We start from the raw sequence: 25,376 nt of genomic DNA on the forward strand, positions 1-25,376 counted from the left end.
CCCCAGTGATGGGGAGACCATCAGCAACCTTATAGAAGATGTGCGACCTGAGGGATTAGAATAGAGCAGAAAGGAGGGAGCAAGTGTTCTGGAGATGTGGGGAACGCTGGAAAGTCAGAATATGGCATGGAGCGAAGCCTGGCATCCTGCAGACCGGGGATTTACCAAAACGGCTTACTATGACTATTCTCAGCCCGCCTTCGCTCAAGCCGTGAGCTGGAAGCCAGTGTTACCTCGACTCCATCTCCAGGAACGTCACCCCGAATTGTCTCCCGCCCCTGGGGCTGCCTGGGGATGGCCGGAGCAGCAGCTCCGTCTACGACTGATTATAGAGTCAAACCCTTCCTGAGAATCCTCACTTGATTCCAGATCTTCCTCTCCATCTTCTCTTTCTTTTCTTGCTCTCCCTTTTCTCCTTCTCCTCCTTTTCTTCCCAAGATGCAGTTAGGAGGGGGAGTCCAAAAGAGCTGTGCTACTTAAGGGTCACTGGTGGACGGTTTGAGTAAGCAAGACTGGGATCAGAACCCGCCTGAAATGGGGTGTAGTCAGCGGCACTCTCCTTCCTCCACCAGGTGAATTATCAACGTAAGAAGACACCCACTCCAAGAAGCAATCTGCTCAGACTAATAAAAGAAGCTATAAGTGCCTTTGATCAGAGCTCACACTATGATGCAGAATCTATGCCTTTCAAGTTCTGCAATCTGAATAAAAGGGCTTCAGATGGTTACATTACAAGATATAGATCGAGTTAAATGCAGTGGAAAGAACACAGCATAGCAAGACGTAGATGCTGGTATCAGCAAAGCGGCCTTTCCACGGAAACTAAACATTAACCGCACCTAACACCTTGATCAGTATGCCAATCTGCAAGACTCCATTTCCTCATATCTCAAATGAGGTCATTACCGTTCACCCTGCCGACTTTCCTTTTTCCGTGTATAGTTGTTTATTAGGTTTATATCAAATAAAGCCAAAGCTCTGAATAGTAACACATTCTGTAGATGAGAGGAATCATCATGTATAAAATATTAAAATTTCCAGTGCCTCACACACGGACTCCAGACCCAAACTACAGGGAGAAAAAAATAGCACGGGTGGATCCCGAAACAAACCCAACAGCACCGAAGGGAAGACGTCTCTCTTGGCATCTGACACAGAAGGAGAGGCCATGGAGTCGCTACAATGCACAGAAGTGGGAGAATGTGGGGCTAGGACCCCCTGCTGCCGCCTCAGAGGCTTCCCTGCACAGAGTCTGACTTACGTAAAGGAGCGGGAAGCTCACACTATGAACACCTCCAGGACCCATCAGAGAGACAGTAAGAGGATCATCGTATTTTTAGGTAAGATAATTGAATTTCTAGCTAACACTCCACGCAGTTTCACACAGCAAAAGATGGCCCCAATCCCTGCCGTCTCCTAGCACTGCTCTTAAAAAAATGGAAAAGAATGACTATTAATTCCTGCTAACCATTCAGAGCCAAAGGATGAACACTGACTGCTTTATAGAAACATACATTGTGACTCTCAGCACTTTGGGAATCATGCTACAAAAACAAGAGCCATCCATTAGGACCTTACTGTTGCTTCAACAGCTTCGCGTTCGATTTGTCCTGATTAACCAGCCGGAGGAGAATCATAGCAACTCTTCCTGCAACTACCAACACATTTCAAATAAACGCTTCGCTGTTGAAATGGACAAATCTGACTTTCCAGGTCAGGAATAAATGATGTTTAAAAATTCTTTTGCTGCGTCGCCTGGGTGGCTCAGTGGGTCAAACCCGTGGCTCATGAGATCGAGCCCAGCGTGGGGCTCTGCCCTGGGCATGGAGTCTGCTTAAGGTTCTCTCTCCCTCTTCTCTGCCCTTCTCTCTTTCTCTCTCTAATTTAATTAATTAATTAAAAATTCTTTTGCTCTCTTGTCTAGCAAAAAAGTGTAATATGAATAGGCTTTATTTCTATGAAGTCAATGATTTTTTCTTACAGTATAAAGTATACAAGAAGTTACATTTGGAGAAGCTGAAGAAAGCAGTCTTTCCGAATGATTCACTATGGAACACACAAGCAAACATGCAGCGAATAAAGGGATTTATTTATTTCTTCTGTCCCCTATTTTTAGTCTCCTTTGGGGAGTGAAGGAGTGAGGAAAATACACCAGGGCAATGAAATGGGAACCTGTTCCCATTTTTTATTTTGATGCACCTCTTCAAAGTTCCAGTGCGTGTTCCAATGTCATCCCATCCCTAGCTGCGATTTCGAGTATCCCAGCACACGCAGAAGTACAGAAGGAATGGTGGCTGCCCGGGGGCATGAAATGCCTCCCTGGTGCCCCCATGTGGAACCCCGTGCTCTGTGCACAGGCATCGGGGGACTGATGCACGTCACACACTGTGCTTCCTACCTGCTGGGGGAAGAATGTTCCAGATGCCCTCACCTTTTCTCTACAACTCAAGCCTCCTTTCAGCATTAATAGCATATTATCCTTATCTGTGAATATCCTTTTTTTTTGAGAGAGAGAGAGCAAGAGCATGAGCGGGAGGGGCAGAGAGAGAGAGAGAACCTCAAGCAGACTCTGCGCTGAGTGGAGCAGGATGCGGGGCTCGATCTCATGACCCTGAGAGCACGATCTGAGCCGAAACCAAGAGTTGGACGCTTAACCGACTGAGCAGCCCAAGGGCCCCTCTGTGAGTATTCTTTAAAGGGAAAAAAATACAATAAGAAAATCTCAGAGTTCTGTATTCAGGAACAACTATTACCAAAAGACTTACTTAAAAATTCTGGCAATGATTGAGTCGAGATGACTTCAGCTTCCTGCGCGTCTGTTTAACCGTTCTGTATGTGACCCCACCCCTCCTGCCCCCGGCTCCAGAGTGCTGAGCGGACACCGTCCCGTGTTAGTGACACCCCCTCGTTCCCTTTCCATTCTAGCCCCCGGGCACGGATGTGCACCCACGAGTCCTACAGCCGCGTGCGCCTCCCCCTTCAGACTATTTAAAGCTCATCCCATTATTAGCTGAAAACAAAGGAAAGGTAAAGAAGATAATAGAGAGAGAGATCGGGTGGGACAGACCACGAGGCCATCAGTCATCGGTCTGACGTTCCAGATTCCACGTCCTTCGCAGCCGGTGCACAAGGTGCCAACGTCAGCCCTGTGGTCCCCGCCTGTGTCGCCTGTGGTGGGCACCACCACACACATCCAGCAACTCTGAACCATCGGAAGGGAAGCCCTCGTCTTTGGCCTCATCCGTTCTCTTACATCGTCTCTTGGAGATGCCCCACTGCTTTTCAACCTGACATTTCTGGCGGCTTTTTGGTGATTGGTAGGTTTTACCAAAGCGATTAGCCGCCATGCTCTGTTCTGTTGCTTTATGGCCAGAAACGTCCAGGGGCTCCAGGTGTCTGGGGATTTATTCTGTCTCCCATTCCCGTGTCACTGTGAACTTCTCAAATGCTTCCAAAAGCTTCAAACCTCCTATTCCCCACAGTAGTCACAGATGGCATTCTGATGTTGTTCCAGGTGCTGAACAAAATCAGAACTGTACCCCACTGTTTCTGGGGAGCCCCCCAGGCTATTCTGTCTCACGTTAGTTCTTCCTTCTGGAAGGAGGACCTCTCTCTCCCGTGGGCCCCTGGACTCTGCCAACCAGGGGGCCACAGGAAAGAATGAACTTTTCCAGTGGTGAAGCTTTTGCCATGGAGTGAGGTGGGAGGGACAGTGACCTTTTCCTTGTGTGGCAGCTGAGAAGCAGCAAACGGGGTTACACAGCCCCGGACGAGCCAGGAACTGGGTCTGAAGAACAGAGACCACCTCCCAGCGAGGGGCCAAGAAACCAACACCCTCATCTGCTCTCCTTAGCCCCCTCAGAAAACCTGAGTGACAAGGGTGACGGACACAGAGGCCAACAATGCGGCTTCATGAGCTCCTGGTCCGCGCCATTCAAGGAGCCCCTTGGCCCCCCCTCACGGGTCTGCCACCAAGCCCCGACAAGGGGAACGTCAGAAAGACTGCTGTGTTTCCAGGGACTGCACTTAGTGTCTCGTCTTACCAAACACATCGACACTTTTGCCAGGGAGGCTGCTAGCACCCACCGTGACTCAGCTCGCTTGTTTGACTCCTGAGCCCGTGTGTTCGTCGCTTGCGGGTCACTCACCTGCCAGCCCTGCAGTTTGCACCGCTGAAGAATAAGGCGACATTTCTCCCCGGCAGACAGCGGCTGCTTCTCACCCGGGAGCATATGGGCCAAAGGCTTGTACCTGGGAAAAGCAGCAGGAACACGAAAGCCATGACTGAGTTTGTCAAGCAAATGCTTCTGTTCGACAGGGTCGTCTCTGTCACCCTGTTTCCTTAATCTTCCCCAATCCCTACTTGAGCCTCCAAGCCCCCAAATCGCCATCTGCTGTGCACTTAACATTGTCCAACCGTGAGGTAACCCTCTTCTGTGACGTGGAGAATGATTTCTAAAATGAGCCAAATAGGTATTTCAATCCTTTAATGTATGTTTAACGCTATTATCACCGATTGATGGAAACCATTTAACAAAAGAAAACTGAAGAGAAGGAAAACTCATGGTTTTCATGTAAATGTTTAGAATGCTCTTAAAAATAGACCTTTCTGGGCGCCTGGGTGGCTCAGTTGGTTAAGCGACTGCCTTCGGCTCAGGTCATGATCCTGGAGTCCCTGGATCGAGTCCCGCATCGGGCTCCCTGCTCGGCAGGGAGTCTGCTTCTCCCTCTGACCCTCCCCCCTCTCATGTGCTCTCTCTCATTCTCTCTCTCTCAAATAAATAAATAAAAATCTTTAAAAAAAAAAAAAAAAAAAAAAGACCTTTTAAGGAATCTTAGAATTCCTTAGGACCATTTGAAAGTGAAAGTGAAAGTTACAACCTATAATAAGTGAGTATCGAAACGTCCAGAAGTTTTAAGTGAGAGCTAGAGTAGCTTCTTCCCATTATGTTACATATTGAGAATTTTAAATCTTCTAGAAGGACATTTATTTATTTATTTTTTTGAAAGTTCCTCTGAATAATTGGCTGTCATTCCCTAGCTGAAATCCATGGCAATATAATGGTTTTCTATGGATTTTTTTTTTAAATGCCCTTCAAAATTCTATCAGCCACTTAAAAAAATCTATATAAAATTTCCCTGGCATGCAGGGTATTTAGCCTGACATAGAGGTAAAACTGCATTAGAAGAAGGAGGAGGAAGAGAAGGAGGAGGAGGAGGAAGAGCGACGGAGAAGAAACAGGCAAAGATTAGTGCAATTGCATTTAGTTGCACTGTGTTTATGATTCCCATGTTGAGCTGCTCTGGGAATTTAATGCCCAAAGGTAAATTACTTAAGTTCTCTGTGACTTTCTGTAAAATATCTTAGCTTTCCATCTAAAGTTTGTTGCAGCAAATCTGGCAACTTCTAGGATGAGTTCTTTGCTTCCCTAGAGCAAGGAAGGAAGCTCATTGCCTCCACGTGTTTATCGGCCAGGCTCCCTCAGAGCAGCTGGGAGAGAACTGGGCGTGAGTCCCCCTGACCGCCACACCAGAGCGGGGCACCCCATGGGGAGGGGCCCAGAACCGTGGGCAAGGCGCAGAACGCACACTGAGAAAAGACACCTATTTTGAATTTTTCAATAGCAGACATTTATTTCCTTTTTTGCATCCTTAGCATTATCACTGAGCACTCGGTCTATTGGTTGTCCTGGGCTGAGAATGATCCTCATCTTGGTGGCCACACATCAGACAAATGAAATACATCAACATCAGCCACAAGCCTTCCTTCTCATACACAGATTTTTTGCTCAAGAATCAAACTCAGGGTACAGGAGGGTGTAAAAATAGCAGGTAGCCGAGCCTGAACATGAAAATTATAGTGTCAGAGGCAAGGATATGAAAAATCTTGCTCATCATTTTGATCACACCAAATGGACTGAAATGATCTGTGGAATACGGAAGTATTTAGTGATTTTTTTTTTTTTTACAAGAGGCAAGAATGTGATTTCCTACCCCATAAGCACTGGAGTTGGTATCTATATTTTCTACTGGTCTTAGCGTGTGGTTGCTGCAGAAGAGACAAGGGTGTCTTCAGGGTAGAAGGGAACAGAGAGAATGGGTAGAATGGTGTGTGTGTGTGTGTGTGTGTGAAGGGCCGGGACCAGGAGTATCATGTGCAGAGGCCAGTGGGGTGGACCCTCCAGAAATGTGGGTGTATGACACGCACACATCAGTGAGCAGACCAGATTATGGTTTATAATGTCTCAGTGGTTCAAAGGCGACAGGTGATGGACTTGCACAGTGGGTCTGAATACGGGAGAAACTGGATGGGGGACCTAAACACAGCCTCGGGGTCTAACTTTGCAGAGAATTGCTTCAAGACCCTTGGCCGGCCACTTCACAAGGAATACCCCCTCTCGGTTCTGCCTGCATGCGTTTTCAAGATGTGACACGAATTCTGTATTGTATTAAAAGCACGAGTCTAATTCCTATGGTTCCTCAAAGTGGGTGAGCTTCCCCAGGGGATGGACCATCTCTGTGCATTCCACAGTCTGCTGGATTGCCTTTGCATGCAGCAAGTACTAATAAGTGATGGGAGACCAATAAACCGGGCTGGGGGAATGGGGGGGGTGGAGCGGGATGTGGAAAGTGACATTTGTCAGGCACTGAACAGGAGTATGGGCTTTTCATACTCCTCCCAGATGCAGGAGGCCTGCATGGTAATCTTTCAACAGTGAGAAAGCTGACAGTCACAGAAATCAAGGCACTTGCCCAAGTTCACACAGATGATTTTATGGGTTGAATTGCGTTCCCCCCCACCAACAAAAGATAAGTGGACGTGACTTTCTTTGAAAGTAGTCTTTGCAGATATCAAGCAGTTAAGATGAGCTCATTAAGGTGGGCCCTGGTCCAATATGGTTGGTGTCCGTCTAGGAAGAGGAGAATGCCACGTACAGACAGGGACACACAAGGAGAACATCGCATGACGAGGGAGACAGAGGTTGGAGGGAGTGGGCTTCGAGCCAAGGAGCACCAAGGGTGACCGACCACTCCAGAAGCTGGACAGAGGCCGTGAAGGATTCCACTCAGAGTCTCAGAGGGTCAGAGCCCCGCTGACACCTTCATTTGGGATTCCCAGGCTGAAGAACTATGAGAGAGTGCATTTCTGTTGTTGAAGTCCCCCGGTTTGTGGTGCTTTGTTAGGACAGCCCCGGGACACCGAGAGAGATGGTAACAGTGGCTGAGCAGGGATTTGAACCCAGGACCAGGTGACCCCAGAGACAGTCTCTCGGCCATCACTGATACGGTTTAGGCAGGAACCAACAAGCCCCCAGCCCCAGATGGCTCTAGAGCGGAAAAGGGCTGGAGCGTGAGAGACAGGAAAGGTTAACACTCAACATCATCCGCAGCATGCTGGACGTGCAGAGATAAGAATTCTAGGTTCTCTGACCTTTGGGTGACAGGGCCTCTGATGGTAAACTCAAGCTCAGAATGAAATACAGACTCATTCAAGCGCTCAGGGAAGCCAGCATGTTCCTACCATTTAGTCAGTTACACAATGAAATGAAATCACTCAAATTATCTTTTTATTCTCTTACAATTGTCTCATTCTGGAGCTCTGCTAATTATCACTGAGAACTGAATTGACATAATTCAAGTATCTGAATACAGTATTAACAAGTCAGAACAAAGATCTTACACTGGGTGCTTTTTTCCCCTCATTTTATATTGTTCTTGTGACACCTAAAATGGTATAATTCTGACATTTCAACTGAAAAGACAAACACATCATCTCAGACAGAGCGAGGTACTCTATTTTAGTGTAATTAAAAACATCTTGTTATTTGGAACGCGAGTGTCATCTATAGGTGTGTCCCAGGTCGATCACGGAGCCGACACAGGCTCTCACAGAAACTCCAGCCCGAGGCCGAGGGGTAGGAATGAGCCTGGGACCGCGCACGGGTGCTGAGCACAGGTGTGACTGGACGCGGACTTCGAAGCTTCCACTCCCTACACCCTCTCAGCCTCTGTCGTCCAAGACCAGGTCACCTTGACCCACCGAAGGTCTCTGTGTTCAGGCTGGCACCTGCCTGTGTCTGAGACAGATCAACTGACTCTAAGATGTCAAGTCTGCTAAACAGCTCGCTGTTGCCTCGTCCTGGTTTGGGTTGCAGGGAATGACTGGGATCTAATTCCACGTCCAGATTCCGGTTCCCGGGGCTCATTCATTTGGGCTCATTCAATTGATCAACCAATACGAACGGCAATATTGACTGAGCACAAAATACGCACATGGAATGCAGCAGGGGACAAATCAGATAAAAATCCTCACATCCTATGATAGAGACAGAAAGAATAGAAACATAAATGAGGAAGGATGTTGGATACAACGAGAGAGATGGGAGAAAAACGGGGCAGGAAAGGTTTCCCTGAGAGCACATATCTGACGGCAGGGAAGGAAGCTGCGGAGCCCTTGGGGGATCGGGAATCCCAGCTGAGGGAACGCAAACCCACAAGCCCTGAGTGGGGTTGTGCACAGCTGTGTGAGCCATACCAGGGCAGCCAATGTGGCTGGAGCCGAGCAGGCAGAGGGAAGGTGCTGGGGACAGATTCACAGGTAAGGGTGTGACCTCGCATGTGACTCTAAGCACTCGGGCTTTGACTCTGAGAGCCCCGGGGAGCGGTGGTTTGAGCAGACGGGTCCTACCATTTGACTCCAGAAGAGTCAGGGAAGCTGCCGGCCCGGGTGTGGGCATGTGCAGTGGACAGCCCGGGAGACTCTCCGGAGGAGCCGGGGGCCTCGGGTCCATGGGCAGCCGCCAACACGGCAGGGTTTCCTGATGGCTGGACGTGGATGCAGGAGGGAGGGGAGCGGCACCTGCGAAGCTGGAGGACAGAAGCGACATCCGCGGAGACGGAGCGCCCCGGGGAGAGTAGCTGCTCAAACCCAAGGGCGGTGGTCCTCGCCATGGAGGGGGACCGCAGGGAGATTCTGCTGGAGCTCCCAGAGGACGCACGACATCAGCCAGCACCCCGAAACAGAGTCACCGCCTGCCGGCTGCCAGCCGCTCCACTGCAGTCCCTTTCGCCTGTCACGAGCCGCTGCCTCCTGGCCAGGACTGCGCGAACCGTCCGGGAGATGTCCTCGTGCTGGGTCCTCATGTGTCCCCGAGGCCGAAACCGAACAGACCCCGCTGTGTCTCGCTTCCCTTGTGAACGCGTCTGCCGACTTTCAACTTCCCTTCCTCCAGCCCGCCCACAGCCCAGATGGCCAATACTTGATGAAGCCTGGGGTTTCATGGCGACTTCCAGCACAGTTACCGAAAAATTCTCCAACCTGCACGCTAGTCATTAAGTACTCTCTCGACAGCAAGGATTCAAGTACAAGAACTCTCCTCAACACACACACCACCGGGCATAGGATGCTTCTGAAATCCTAACAGGCATCACGGTGCCCGGCAAAATCATCGGTAGAAGGACCACATTGTCCGTTGTGTTCATTCGGGGGTCTCTATAGTCTAAGAGGGACAGGCTGATGTGGAAGAGAGTGAGAAGAGCAAATGACTGAGACGTGTACCGGAGAACCTAAGGAATGTGATGAGATAAATATTTGTCTTTTCCAAAGTGATCATTCCTTCTAGCTTTGAGGAGAATGTTGATGTCCTATTTCTTGCTAACCTAGAGATAAAATAAGCTTATGGAGTGACCAAAGAGGCAGGTTAAACAAAGTAGTGACTCTGAATTCACTCCTGTAAGAAGCCTACCATGAAACAGTAGAATCACTTCCTTAGAAAAAATACAAAGTGTATGTATCAAGCTAATGCTTACAAAAAAGAAAACAAAACAAAAAACCCAACAACCTCAGATGCAATTTCTCTGAAATGGTTTGTTTGCTGAATATTGACTTCATCTCTTCATGCTCAAGCACAATTCTGTTGTGAAAGCTTTGGTCCCCAAACCCCTTAAAATTTAATTCTATTCAGCAAATATTTATCGAGCACCTCTTACAAGCAAGGTTACCAAGACGGGCAAAGCAACACTCTCATTTGACTGCATATGCTCAGGTATGACGTTTTGGGCCAAAATTGTATCTCAGAAAAGATGCGGTTTTCTTATTTCAAGACCTCGTGAAATTTTCTTATAATGGACATATTTTACTTAAGTCAGGAACAACAAAATAAGGTTTGGGGAGCACCATTACCCTCATCCCTCTGGCACTGGACTGGATAATCCACAGAAAGACGGGATGTCCCTGGAGCTCTAGAGTGGAGGCTGGGAGGGCAGAGGAGGGAGGGGAGGGGCAGGACTGCGGGGGGTTTGTTTTTCAGGGTCGGGGAAGAACCACAGAGCTTGTAGGCAACATTTACAGAAACAGACAAAGCCTACATTCTATTCATGCTTATTCTGGGGTACTGCTGTTTTTCTCCAGATTATTTTGTTCGTTCATGTTTAGCTCTGAAAGGACAAGGATGGGGTTTCTTCTAGAACCGTTTCCTTGAGACTTCGCCACAGGGCACCGCGGGGCTTCTCCACCTAGCATCCTTGCCAGAAATGTAGCTCTCTGTCTACAGTTAAATAGGGATGCATCTCACTTGTTCTGCGAACTTGCCGGGACTGCTCATTTTGCTCCTCATATGCCTGCTCTCACAGCAAACACAGTGCAGGTGCGGAGGGGTGATTTTCTAGCTATTTGGGGCTAATTTCCAGCATTCAGAATGCTGAGTGGTGGGTTGAGTGTAACAGCTGCCTAGCAACGGGACTGACATACATCATGAAAATAGTGAGAAGTAGGAAGAAAAAGGAGCACAGAGGGCTTGGGGGAGAAATAAAATCTATTTCGACGTGGGGGGGGCAGCGGAGAAGAAAGAGAAATGAGGCAGAGAGAGACAGGATTTGCAGAAGTGCTTTTCAACTAAAGAGGAGCACTTTTTTTTTCTTTTAAAGAAAAAGACGTGAAAGCACAGAGAGAAAGTTGTTAAAAATCATCATTCACACAAAAATGCATTGTGTTCCCTAAGTGTGCACATTCTTTCTCTTCTCCCCATGACTTACGGTCTAAAGACCCCATCTCCCATGGCAGGCTTGTCCAGCGTTCGTCCCCTGAACTCTCCGTCCTGTAGAGGGCCGGCCCTGCCCCCGCCAACTGCCCAGCGAGTACACCGCTCAGCCTCCCGTACGGAGCCTTTATCATGTGCACCTGCCCATCACTCTGCCTGGTCTTCTCCCAGCTTTCCACGGCTCCACTTGCAGCCTTCCCACACTTCTTTGCACCTGCTGTGCCCTCTGCCTGGAGCTTGTCAGCCTGACCCACGTCCCGGTGCATCACTGCTGTCTGCATACCCACGACTCCTCCTGTTTGTTCACTGGAAGGACAGGAAGGGGATGTCAGCTGTTGGTTGCAACAGCTTTCGGGCCTCCTGGACTGCGCAGGCCTGGAATCTGGACGTGAGTTTATTTTCACATCTAGTGGGATCAACATTAAGCTTATCGGTGCTCATCAGGAACTGCGTATGACTCGATCAAGTGGAGAAGGCACTATGACAGCGCCAGGCCTGCTGCTCGTGCCACTGGTCAAGACGGACTGCCCGGCTCTCTCCCAGTTACGGCAAATAGGCGGCCGTCATCTTTAGAAACATGGATGCACCATTCAAAGACATGCTAGCATTTCACATTTCCATGTGCGTCCTGGTTCAAGAGCCCCAAGGAGGACAGTCCTGGGGAAGAGCGGGAAGGTGCTGGGAGGGGCTGCCCGCCCCCGGAACGACGTCACCCCACAGCCCACACCGTGCCAGCTGTTGGCGGGTTAGGGGCCTCCCCCCTACTATGGGCAGGTCTCCAGGGTTGGAAATGGAGCAGGGGAGCAGGAGAGATGGAAGGAGGGAGGGAGATTAACAAAGTGCCTATAAATTCCAGGTGTGATGACAGGTTATCGCACATCAACACGGAATTCTCACAACCCCAGGACGACATTTGCCGAAGCTGTGTGACACCTTCAGGTAGTTTATAGCAGAGCTAGGGGCTAATCTGGCTTCTACTAAGCTATGTGGGAGATGAGATAAAACCAGACACTTGCCCCTTTTGTTTCTGGGCTTGAGAGGATAAAGGTGACCATCATGCAGAATAATATATAAATGAGGAATATTACTAAGACATGACATGGAAAAGCCAGACTCCATGGTTGTCCCTTACATTCTACATCTTCTGCATTGGGGTAATTCTTTTTCTCTCTCCCTTTTTCTCTCTTCTTCCCTCTCTTTCTCTTTCTCTCCCTTCTTCTCTCTCTCTCTCCCTCTCTCTTCCTTTCTCCCCACCTTCCGTCCCTCCCTCCTACTCTCTCCCTCCCTCCATCTCTCCCTCTCTCTAACCCTCTCTCTCAATCTCATTGTGGTGGTGACTATTGCTTCTGCTACTATTATTTTATCTTATTTTTTTATTTACTTTTTTTTCTGCTACTATTATTTTAATAACATTATGGTATTACTTTAATGTCATCACAGCCAGCATTGCTAGGTGTTTGTCTGTCAAGACTCTAAAACACAGCGTCCAAAACTCACACTCAAAGCCTGGCTCGCACACCACTGCTGAGAGAGACCCAGGAAGGGTGGGGAGAGGGAATCCTGGAGTTCCCGAGTGCTTACTGGACGGGCCGGGAGGCTCGGCAGAGCCCTTCGCGGTCACCGGGGAGTCCCCAGGCTGAGTGAAGCTGTCCCGCTGTGAGCTCTAGGGAAGCTGCGGGCTTTGCTTCTGTTCCACCTGCTGTTCTGGCTAGGGCATGCATGGCTGGCCGGCGGGCGAGGGTGGTGGGTGTGAACGCGGCCGAGATTCGAGATTTGTCCACTTCCACGGTAGCCTCCTCCCGGGAAGCATCTGGAGCCCAAGCCCGTGGCAGGGCGGCCTGCCCGCCCGGAGACGCGGCCTCATCCCATGGCACTCATTCATGCCCTCCGTGTCATCGAGCCAGGGCGTTCCCAGCCCAGACAAGGCGGGAGGTGAATAATGAAAAAAAGAATGTTAGACTAGACCTTGGCTCCTGGGATTAGCCAGTCCCGCTTTGCAGATAAAAAATGAATTCAGAACATCTGCTAAGAATTTACATGATAATGCTCTCAAGTTCTCTTACTTCACGTCCCGGTCCCTCCATTTCATTTTAATTGCACGACGTAACCGCGTCCTATGTATTCAATAAATGGATGAAAGGGAAACACTGAATGAGAAGTGTCCGGGTGCGAAATGTACAATGAGTTCCATTTCCTAAGCAGCCTGTGGTGCCCCACCATTGATCTCAGCCAGGTTTGGGTCACTTCTGATACAGCCCTCGGCTATTCTCCTACACGGAGACCCCACCGGGGCATGCCCGGCACTCCAGAGCCATCTACCATGGGGGGCGTTGAAGACCGTGCCCTTTGGGTGTATGGAAGTTGTAACAGGGCTAAAATAACGGTTGTAGGCAAAGCCCCCAATGCTGCAGCTCCTGGCCTCGTGACACGCGCCTGGGAGGATGCTGAGCATGGTCAGTGCATGAGCTGAAACTGATGTGCTTGCGTCCTTCCTCCTCTGGGCTTTGCAGAATTTACTGGCTGAGCTAGAGCCCGTATCTATCAGGTACAAGAACAGCTTGTGGAGTTAAGCTGAAAAGAACAGATGTTCATTGGTTGTTGAAGCCTTTAAATAAGGGACCTCTCTAAGCTATGCAATTGGGTAAAATTATCCCATTTCTAAAGCAATTTGCTCTTTAAGCAAAGACCCACCAGGGTCAGTGTGACCACCGATCTTCCGAGTAGGGACAGGAAACCAAGGCAGGTCAATTTATTTGCTAGAAATATTTGTTATTCCATTGTCTTCTCTCTCTACCAAAGAGAGGGCAATTCTTTTCCTTGGACATGCTAAAACATTTTATGGAGATTGGTAGCTGTAATTGTCATTATGACTGGTTAGCTGATCACAAAAAAGAATGACTATGATCTTCCCAGGAACAGTCTGGCCCTGCACCTAGATCATACTATCTCAATAACAATGAAACTTTCTTTTGAACATCTACTTTGAAAGTGTGTGACAGGCTTGAACGATGACTTAGAGATCAGTGTCTGAACTTAATTATGTTTGTTAATTTCAGAAAGGATCACAGTGATCTCTGAACAACATGGGTGTGAACTGAGTGGGTCCATTTACATGCAGATTTCTTATAGCACGCCAATATAAATGTATTTTCTCTTCCTTCTGATTTTCTTAACATTTTCTTTTGTCCAGCTTGCTTCCTTCTAAGAATACAGTATATAATACATATACAAAATATGTGTTAATTGACTCTTCATGGTATTGGTAAGGCTTGCAGTCAACAGCAGGCTGTTAGTGGTTAAGTTTGGGGGAGTCGGAAGTTATAATCAGATTTTCGACTGCATGGAGGTTCAGCACCCCTAACCCCCGCACTGAACGTGTTCAAGGGTCAACCATAATGATATTTTTTAGAACCACTTTGCTGAGGTATGGTTGACAAAAAGCTGTACATTTTTACTGTATTTAACTGGATGAGTTTGGAAATAAGGATAAATCTGTGAACTCATCACCACAATCTATGCCATAAACATACGCATCCCCTATGAAAGTTCCTCCCACCCTCTTTAGTTTTATTTGTTTGCTTACTTATTTGTGAATGGAATATGTAATATAAGATATACCCTCTTAGAAAATTTGTTAGGTATATAATATTGTCAGGTGTGGGCACCATGATGCACAGTAGATCTCTAGGACTTATTCATCTTGCAGAACTGAAACTTTGTGCCCTTTGATCTTTCCCTCCCCGTTCCTCTTCCCCCAGCCCCCGGCAGCTACCAGTCCACTCTCTGCTTCTATGAGCTGGACTATTTTGGATTCCACATGTAAGTGAGCTCATACAGTATTTGTCTTTCTGCATTTGTCTTTTTGTGTTTCTGTGAACTTCCACGTTCATCCATGTTGTTACAAATGGCAGAATTTCCTTCACTTTTAAGGCTGAATAATATTCCATTGTATGTAAATACTGAACAGAAATTTTTTTTTAAAGATTTTATTTATTTGAGAGAGAATGAGATAGAGAGAGAGCATGAGAGGGGGGAGGGTCAGAGGGAGAAGCAGACTCCCTGCCGAGCAGGGAGCCCGATGCAGGACTTGATCCTGGGACTCCAGGATCATCACCTGAGCCGAAGGCAGTCGCTTAACCAACTGAGCCACCCAGGTGCCCCCTGAACAGAAATTTTAATTTAATTTACCTATTACCGATAGGTACTAATATCTTTAATTGAAGTTTTAATTCGAAAAAAGACATTATAGGGGTGCCTGAGGCTCAGTCAGTTAAGTGTCCAACTCTTCATTTCGGCTTAGGTCATGATCTCAGAGTCATGAGATCCGCGAGATCGAGCCCCACATTGGTCTCCATGCTGGGTATGGAGCCTGCTCGGGGTTCTCCCTTTCCCTCCCCGCCCCCCCACCCCCGCTTGTGTGTGCGCACATGTGCTCTCTCTCTCTCTGGGTATCCTCTGCATTGAATGCTGGACATTGTTGAGTGGATCTCCGGAAATTATTTAATTTTATAGAGGTGTGATAATTCACTGCTTTTGACTAAGCTATTTTACAGCTCTGCAGGACTAGAACATAAGCCGTGGGAAACTGATAACAATGCAGATAATTCCTGTCCAAAGTGATGCAAATGATATTTGCCTTGGCAGTGCAAATAAATTTTGTCAGTAGAGAAGATAAATCTCTGTAAATCAGATTTTCATTTGAACTGGCTTTAACATCTTATTAGTTCCCTCTTTTCATAAGGAGCTGAATAAAATCTTTGAGATGCTTTATCCTTGTACGAGAGTCACGGATTTTACCTTTTTGAAAAATGATACTTAAGCACAATCCGGTGTGGGGGTTGAGAATTTTGGCAGGGATGCGGGGCGCCTGGGTGGCTCAGTCGTTAAGCGTCTGCCTTCGGCTCAGGTCATGATCTCAGGGTCCTGGGATCGAGCCCCACATCGAGCTCCCCGCTCGGCGGGAAGCCTGCTTCTCCCTCTCCCACTCCCCCTGCTTGTGTTCCCTCTCTCTGTACCTCTCTCTGTCAAATAAATAAATAAAAAATCTTTAAAAAAAAAAAAAAAAGAATTTTGGCAGGGACGGGTTTGTGTTCCAGCAACAGTCAAACCCAATTCACTTCTCCAGCCCAGTATGGTCTCCAGCCTCGGCAATTCAGGCTCTGTTTCCAGACGCATCACTTTGTCGAGACATCATGTGTCAAGATAGCTACCATTTTATATGTCAAATCCAATAACTGTATTTCAGGACTTTTTCCTCCGGCTGCATTTTTCTGTTTTCATATAACCTGATCGCTCTTTAGCACCTGATACCACCGACTTCTCCCTCCTTGAAATGGCTTCCCCGATAGCCCTGCCATCCGAGGCTTCCTTCCCACGGTCCCACGCACCGCAGTCTCCCTTCCCAGCCAGCCCCTCCACCCTGCTACTGAATGTGTGTGCTTTTCTGCACTTGCTTCTGGCTCTCCTGGAACGTCTTCCCTGAGCGATCTCAGATGCACTCAAGGAGGCAATTAGCATTTATGAACTAATGATTGGAAATGCGTGTCCGCACCTTCCTGAACTGCACAGCACTATGCTGAATGGCCTGCCAGACGGCACAGTGTGGGTCTCTCAAGCACACCGGAAGCCCAATGGGTTCCACGCCCCGCTCCTGCCACATACTCCCCGCTGATCCTGCTCCATGGGCTCCACCACAAGTCCACCTCCCCGCGTGCAACCTGGAGTCCACCGAGACTTACTCCTCAACGTCTGGCTCTGACGTGTTATGACCTCTCCTTCATCTCACTTAAATTCTCGCCATCAAGCCTCACCTGCTTCTTTCTCAATGACTATAATCAACAGTGCCCTGCATACACCTGCCTTGCCCTGTCTGCTCAATTTTCATTCACATTGTTTTGCTCAACATCCTTTAGGGACCCCCCTGTTCTGCACACATGCTATGGGGTCCTTCATGATGCAGTCCTTACTTTGTCTTTTCCTGGTTAAACACCTCCCAGCCATTAGGATCACGCGCTTCTGCCACACTAAAATGTACTAAACTTGTTATTCTTCCTCATTGTTGTGTTTTCCCACATGCTTGCACGGACAACTGCCCTTCAATTTTCTTCTGGTTAATTCTAAGTGGTCTCCAAACCTTAGCTCGATGACAACTGCTCCAGGAAATCTTAGGAATCCCCTCCCTGGACACCTACACTGTCTGGTCTAGATGCTGTCTGCATCCCCTTCTACCACATTGTTTCACATTGTCCTTTATTTCCCTGCTGTCTGAGACAGAATATTCTATGTGTTCCATATTTTCAACCCTAAAGTACCCCACAGTATCTGACATGTTGAAAACATCCAACAAGCTATTGTTGAGTGAGCAGGCAAAGGAAGGTGGAGAAGAAGAGAGAAATGAGGAAGTGGGAGAAAATAAAATTTTAATGATTATTTAACTGTTATTTTATATATAAATATAATTAAATCTATAATATTCATGTATAAGTAAGTATATTTATTTATAAGGCAAATATAATTGGATACTTTTAAAAATATTTAATATTATTTTAATAATAACTAAAGGACATCCTCCTTCTTTTTTTCTGGAGACCATCCCCTTATGCTGATGTATAAAAACCAGTGACTGTACTATCACATCATATATTTTATTAGTCACCCAAGGTAAAGGGCACCATTCCAGAGCCAGTCATCTCCCTATTTATATTTCTTTTTTTTTTAAAGATTTTATTTATTTATTTGACAGAGAGAGAGAGCGAGAGAGGGAACACAGCAGGGGGAGTGGGAGAGGGAGAAGCAGGCTTCCCGCTGAGCAGGGAGCCCTATGTGGGGCTCGATCCCAGGACTCTGGGATCATGACCTGAGCCGAAGGCAGACGCTTAACGACTGAGCCCCCCAGGCGCCCCTCCCTATTTTTATTTCTGACATATTAAGGGGTTTGACTGTTTCTGTCTACCTGGTCACCCTCTCCAGCTGGGGGAGACCATGGGGTTCCTCGCTGACCCCCCAGAGGCAGTGGGGAAGCGGGGCTGCGTCGGTGGGGGCAGCACAAGCGAAGGAACAGGTGTGGTCACGGTGACGAGGAGGCGTCCGCTCTGCAGAGGGTCCTCCCCAGGCCGCTGTCCCTGCCGGCTCTACCCTCACAGTACTCTTCCTCTCCTTCACTGCCTAGAAGTTTTCCAAGTGCTCCCTTTTCCTCAGATGCTGCTGCCTCTACAGTCGTTCAGATTGAATGATATTAAAAGAAGTCTGCGGCCAATTTATTTAAAACCACTTTAAAGTGTCTAAAAACAGGACTGCTGAGTAGATGAACTTCAGCGAAAGTGACAGAACAGACCAAGTTGAAGCCTACGTTTCTATGTAACGCATAGTATGTGTGCTGCTCAGAACAGTCTATCCTGCGTGTGAGCACGCATCTCTATTAGGGAGGGAAACGACGCCGCAGGCTACAGCTTCACGAATTCAATCCCAGACCCTCCACCTCTCCCACAGATCGATGCAAGTATTCGCTGCGATGCTGGGGGTCTTGGAAACCCTTTCCTGCTGCCATAATCACCACCTACCCAGTGCGACGTCCATACAAGTGCAAGGTTTAGAAGAAACCCGCCCTCGCGAAACACCTGAGCTAAGTGTTTTGCTCACCTACACTGTTCTTGGACGTGGCTGTGGTCAGCATTAAGTGGTAACTCTCCTTACAGCATTCCTTCAAGGGCATGGAGTGCCTGACCGCAATCTCTTCTCTTTTCCCTCGTCTCATTATATCTTTCGAAAGTTCTTCACTATCACGCACGCCTCGAGCCACACGGTTTTTCTTCTTCCCAGCACCCTCAGTGAGTCATTCCCCAATTTAGAGATGCAGTGGACAATCTGTGCTCCGTATGTCTGGTTCTCTGTACCGCACAAACCCTTCTGGTCACAGTTCCCGTAGGCTTCATATCCCTGTGGCTTTTCTGACACGGTGCTCTTTGGTTTTCATCTACAACCTAGCTATCATCTACTGACTTCAAATATACATATTCAATAGCCATTAGCCCTCGGTACCCGAACCCACTGCATCCAAACCGGGCTCTTTCTCTTCCCTCGACACCTGCCTCCCCTCTGCTGTTACTTATCTCAGTTATGGGCACCATGACGCAGGTTATAATGCAAGCTAGACCTCGGCAAGCCATCCTCAATCCCCACCTGTCCAAAGCCTCGTGTTCACAGTCAGTCACTAAGTGATACTACTTTCATGTTCAAAACACCTTGGTTTTCATATCTGTCTTTTCGGTCCATTCAATTGTCTAGTGTTTTAACTTTAGCTCTGATCATGTTCACTTAAAACCAAACTCCACTTACTTGCTAGAAGTAGTTCTTAACTGGAGGTGAGTCTTTCCTCCCGGGGAACATTTGGAGGGTCTGGGGACATTTCTCGATGTCATGATGGGGGTGGGGTCGGGGAGAGTGCTCCTGGACTCTGGTGGGTAGAGCCCAGGTATGCTGCCACATTCCATAATGCACAGGTCAGCCCACCACAACAAAACATGATCTGGCCCAAAAAGTCAAGTGTCAAGGTTAAAAAACTCTTGCCAGGGAGATCCGGCTCAGGGGTTAGCAGCCTTTCTCTATAAAAAGCCAGATAGTAAATGTTTAGGCTTTGTGGGCCATAAATTCTGCATCACAACTACTCCGCTCTGCCTTTGTAACACGGAAGTGGCCAAGGACAATGTGCAAACAAATAGGCATGCTCAGTGCCAGAGAAACTGTATTTAATCGATAGGCTGCTAACTGGGTTTGGTCCATGAGCCACAGTATGCTATCCCCTGATCTTACTTAAAGGAAAACAAAACCATATTATTTTCCTGTTTCTAAACATTTAATGCTTATTAGCTACAGAATAAATTCCCTGTTTCATATCCTAAAATACATAGGCCTTGCCTTTCTCTCTGCTATCATTTTCTTTGCTTCCTTTCTCTCTTCTTTGTTCGTTCGTAGGTTACTACAGTAAGAATGTCTTCCCCGTACACCTTATGATGCTTCTTACCTCTTCCCTTTAATGATATTCGTCTTACCTAACCTTGGTCTCATTCTAAGTCTGAGGTTTCCCCCATCATCTCCTTCAATAACTTTCTCATCATTACTCAAGACTCCGCTACGAATTCCTTATGATTGCTTCCATCTGGTGAGATAACAGGCTTTACTCCCAGAATTTGACAATAAGCCACAGTACTCCGAAGAGTCTATGACTCCAACTCAACTGGGAGATGATCTAGATGTGGGCAAGACTTTCTCATCTTTCCATCCCCAACACTCAGAATGGCTGCAGGTAGTCTGCAGGAACTCAGTATTAAATCTAATGAATAACTTTTATAGCAATGTCTTTGAGCTTTCAAGCTTCTAGGTCTTTAGAGAACACTTGGGTAAGATTTAGGGCAAGAAATAAAATAACATTTTGAGGGAAATAAAGTACATGCATAATATAACATTTTACTTTGTTAGATCTGTTTATGATTCCTGCTTTTCTTAATTTTAAATGCTTCAATAAATAAATAATGTGTGAGAATCCTGAGAGAATGTGTAAGAATCATACATATAGTTCTTATCTTTCAAGGTCTGTCTTCATCAGGACATGTGTTTCTTTGAAACAGATAAATCACTGAAACATATCTCTGTATCCACATCTATATCTATAATTTCCCTGACCACTGGAATGCAATGGCAATAAAATAAAGGCCAGAGGTATTTGCTTAAATCTTAATTTTTTGAGCCTTCTTCCTATACATGTCTGAGAAATGGTTATAGCAGTATTTGCAGGTAATGGTTACTGTAAAAATTTCTGAGTTAAAGGTACTTTTTAAAAAAGCATATCCTCCTATTCTCATTACTTATTAATTTTTGGAATGTCTTAAGAATTTGTTGATGTCTCAGGGTTTACCTGCGTAAAGTACCGGTAGATAAATAAGGGAATAGGAGATTTCCTGCTAAGTCTTGAAATTCTACTGTGGGCAAAGCAGGTGGCACTTTTTCTCTTGAGCCAAAGCATTTTTTGGCATGGGATGGGGGGCAGAATGTTCACAAGCCTGTTCAGAATCCTTTACATAAATATGCATTTCTGACCATTTTGGTCATAGAGACGTCCAACCCATGAATTCCCTAAGAATAAGAATGAAAGTCATCAGCTTCCTGGACAATTTCTAACGTGCTTAATTTTAGCTTAATTAAAATCCCATGCACATTCAAACAAATATAGTATTCGCCTCCACTTCCTATCCAAAACTCTTGTCTAGCATCATCATTTTATAAAATACCAGCTGCTCTATGTTAATTTTTATACAGAAATACAAGTCTGTTTAGGAAAAATTAGTATACATAATCTGAATAATCAAAGGAGAAAAGTGTACCATTATCTGAACTATCAAAATTATCTTTAAAAAATACACGTTTTCAAATAATACCATCATTTTAGGAAGTTCTCTGTTTTAAGGACAGATTATAGGTACTCACAAGATAGCCCAACAACAATCTAATAGATAAAGTACCCACCTAGTAGGAAACCAATAATAAAAATAAATTCACAGATTTCTGCTTTCAAGTCAAGATGGGGGGAGAGTGACTGGTCTTACCCTCTATCCTCAAACAACTTAACATATGTGAGGCATTGGTTCTCAGGACACGCACTGAACACCAGTCAAGGAAGGTAGTGATCCCTGGGAGGACCTCCCAGTTTACTTCATGAGGGAAGATTCTAGACTGTGGCCCAAAGAAGGATCCCAAGTGAAGCCCAAGGCTCTCCCTAAGTTGAGGAGACAGCCCTGGAAGATGAGGGATGCCAAGGTAGCTTCAGTTTACAGAGAAGATAGTCTGAGAAGAGAGAGCTGCACCAAGTGAAGATTCCTGAGACCTTCAGAGCCCACTCAAGTCTCTAGTAGAATACTGTTACCACGTGTGAATAAGCTACCTAGGTCCTAGAGAAGAACTACCCAAATGGAGGAGAGAATACCATCCTAGGGCAAAGATAAGAAACAAGGCTGTTCCCATTAGCCAGAGTGAAAAATTCCACAATTTATGGGGCACTGGATAGAGAAGTCAATTATTTTGCATAATTAGTATGACATAATGAGCTCTAGACTACATACTGGTCTGGTTCTACCTAGCAAAACATGAGAGCAAAACCTCAAAACAACAAACTGTTTCCAAGTGGTTTAACTGTTTTCTAGACCAAACTCAAAAATATTTATAGAAATACAAAAATATGTACCACCTGAAAAGGTAAAATTCATAATGTCTGGTATTGAATCAAAACTTACCAGGCACACAAAGAAGCAGAACACTCTGATCTATAACAAAAAGAAAATTAATCAATCAACATTGACCCAGATATGGCAGATAGTGGAATTAGTAGACAAATAGGTACTAAAAGAAAGATAAAATGCTAAAGACATGAAGGATTTTTGAAAAATCCAAACTGAACTAGAGATGAAAACTACAATATTTGAAGCAAAAGATGAACTGGGTTGGATTAAATGTGGATTAGACATCTCAGAAGAAAAGATTAGTGAACCTGAAGACATAGCAATAGAAACTATCCAAAATGAAACAGAAACAAGGCTAAAAACTGATGAGCATCCACGATTTGCACTAATCAATGATGAGAGTCTGTGGGACAACCTCACATATCTAACACACATGGAATTGTAACATCTAAATTAGAGGAGATAAAAGAGTAGATAGAAAAAATACTTGATGAAATTATGGACAAAAATTTTCCAGATTTTATGAAACCTGTAAACTCATAGGTCCAGGAAGCAGCTTGAGATTGAAGCAGCTTGATGAGCCCAAAACACAAGCAACAAGAAAGAAACCACACCAAAGTGCATCATTCTCAAATTACTCAAAAGCAGTAAAAAAGAGAAAATCGTAAAAGCACACAGGAAGAAAAAAGACAAATCCTGCACAGAAGAGCAAAGAATGACAGCCAATTTCTTCTTGGAAAGAGTACAACCCAGAGAAGTAGTACCTTTAAAATACTAGCAGAAAAAATATGTCAACCTACGATACTTTACATCATATAAATATCTTTCAGAAATGAAGGAGAGAACGCATAACACCAGGAATGAACTGTATTGTAAACTATGGACGATGCGTGGTGATGAAGTATCGATGCAGGGTCATCGACTGTGACAATAAATGTGTAAATAAATTATCTTTACACTCATAAAAAGAATCCAGAGAAATTTAACAAAACTCTACTGGGGGGTATTGATGTGGGGGAGGCTGTGCATGTGTGGGGGGAGGGGTGTGGGAGGATCTCTCTTTATCTTCCAATCAGCTTTGCTGTGAAGTTAAAAGTGCTCAAAAATATGATGTATAAAAAATAAAAAAATGAACTGAAAAAAAAGGAAGGTGAAACCAGTATATGATCTATACACATATAGTTTAGAGGTGAGCCATGGGTTCATAAAAAGCTTTATTGTGCCACTTTCTAGAGCTCCTCCTCCTGCCTAGGCTCACAAGCACTTTCATGTTGCCTGGATCTCCCCTTTCCTGTCCTCTAGCCTGAAGTCTGGGGCTTTATTTACCCCCCTTCTCTGTGCACTCCTGGGAGTGCACCTGCATCTGGGGCTGAGCTGTAGGCTGCCAAGAAAGATAGGGGTCCACCCCACCCTCTTGGGACCACTATTCTTCTGACTGGGGAAGAAGGCTCCCCTTCCTCAGAGGAGTAGGTGCCTGTGGGCCCCTGCCACAGGACTGCTCAGGATGGGGCATGAGAGAAGGGAGAAAATAAAAAACAGTGTATTTCATGTGGAGCTTTATGAGTTTCATATCCTGTCCCTTGAGCCTGAAGTAGGGCTTCTTCTGGAGCTGTTTGACTTCTGGGTTTAGAGTTGCCTGGATTCCAGGCCAGGGGATCCTGGGGAAAAATGGTAAACTCACAATCAGCTCAAAGGTGCTGTTTAAATAAATAAAGGTGAGTTTATATTAATTTCCTATATCAGAAAAGAAATAAAGGCTTCCTGGAGCTACTCAGTGGCTTAGTTGGTTAAGTGTCTGCCTTCAGCTCAGGTCATAATCTCAGGGTCCTGGGATCGAGCCCCACATCCCTGCTCAGTAGGGAGCCTGCTTCTCCCTCTCCCTCTGTCATTCCCCCTGCTTGTGCTCTCTTACTCTCTCTGTCAAATAAATAAATAAAAAATCTTAAAAAAAAGAAGATATAAAAGCTTCCTATTGTTAACCTAAACTTCCACCTTACGACTGGAAAAAGAGAAAAACGAAGTAAATCTAAAGCAGGCAGAAGGAAAGACATAATAAAAATAAGAATGGAAATCAATGAAATTATTTGAACATAAAACAATAGAGATAATCAAAATCAAAAGCTGGTTCTTTGAATAAATAAACAAAACTGATAAAACCCTAGACTGGTAAAGAAAAGAAAAAGAAAACAGAAGATACAATTATCAGTATCAGAAGCAAAGAAAGGAAGTTGGCACTGACACTGTAGATATTAAAAGTATAATAAGAGAATGATATAAACAACCCCATATAGATAAATATGTCAATTTGGATGAAATAGAGCAATTCTCAAAAACCACAAGTTACTAAAATCCAACCAAGATAAAATAGGTTAACATGAATATCCCTAGAACTATTAAAGAAATTGGATTTATACTTAAAATCCCTCCAAATAAGAAATCTCCACACCCAAATGGTGTCACTAAGCAAATTCTAACAAATATTGAAAGAAAAATTAACGCCAATTCTATGCAATCTTTTCCACAACATAGAGGATAGGCCACGGTCTTGGGGGAAATGTTTGCCAATGAAATATTTAATTCATATGTGTCTCCAGAATCTACAAAGAACTCTAAAAAATAATAAACCTGACGAAAAGTTAGGCAAGATATGTGAATAGGAAACTCACCAAAGAAGACATATGGATAAGCCCGTGGAAAGATGCTCAACGTCATCAGTCATCAGAAAAAAGCAAGGTAAAATCACAATGAGATACTAGCACACACCCATTAGAATGCCAAAAACAAGATGGCTGATCCAACCAAGTGTTGAAGACGATGTGAATAACTGAGCTCTCATAGCCTACTGGTGGGAATACAGAATGGTATGCCCACTTTGGAAAGCAGTTTGGCAGGTTTTTTTTTTTAAAGTTAAATGTATACTAGCCATATGTCTCAGCCATTCCACTCTATTTTTACCCGTAACTCCACCCCCAAAATGAAACCATGTCCATATGAAGACTTGTACATGAATGGTCATTGTGGTTCTACTTGTAATCCCCAAATGCCGGGGACAGTTAATGATCTGTCAACACATGAGTAACATACAAAAGGAATAAGACTTTGTGAACTC

General features: G+C 45.7%; 1 protein-coding gene across 3 annotated transcripts in view; it reads right to left on the reverse strand.

Moving 5' to 3' along the window:
- The window catches only part of MYO16 (myosin XVI), a 574,226-nt gene that overhangs the window by 91,764 nt on the left and 457,086 nt on the right, over positions 1-25,376 (reverse strand). For all 3 annotated transcript variants that reach the window (XM_078070087.1, XM_078070086.1, XM_078070088.1), the window contains exon 28: positions 4,149-4,251. In XM_078070087.1, the coding sequence (XP_077926213.1) occupies positions 4,149-4,251 (103 nt within the window). The remainder of the gene's footprint in view (positions 1-4,148; positions 4,252-25,376) is intronic.

The sequence above is a fragment of the Halichoerus grypus genome, chromosome 4, assembly GCF_964656455.1.
Source record: "Halichoerus grypus chromosome 4, mHalGry1.hap1.1, whole genome shotgun sequence".
Taxonomy (NCBI): Eukaryota; Metazoa; Chordata; class Mammalia; order Carnivora; family Phocidae; genus Halichoerus; species Halichoerus grypus.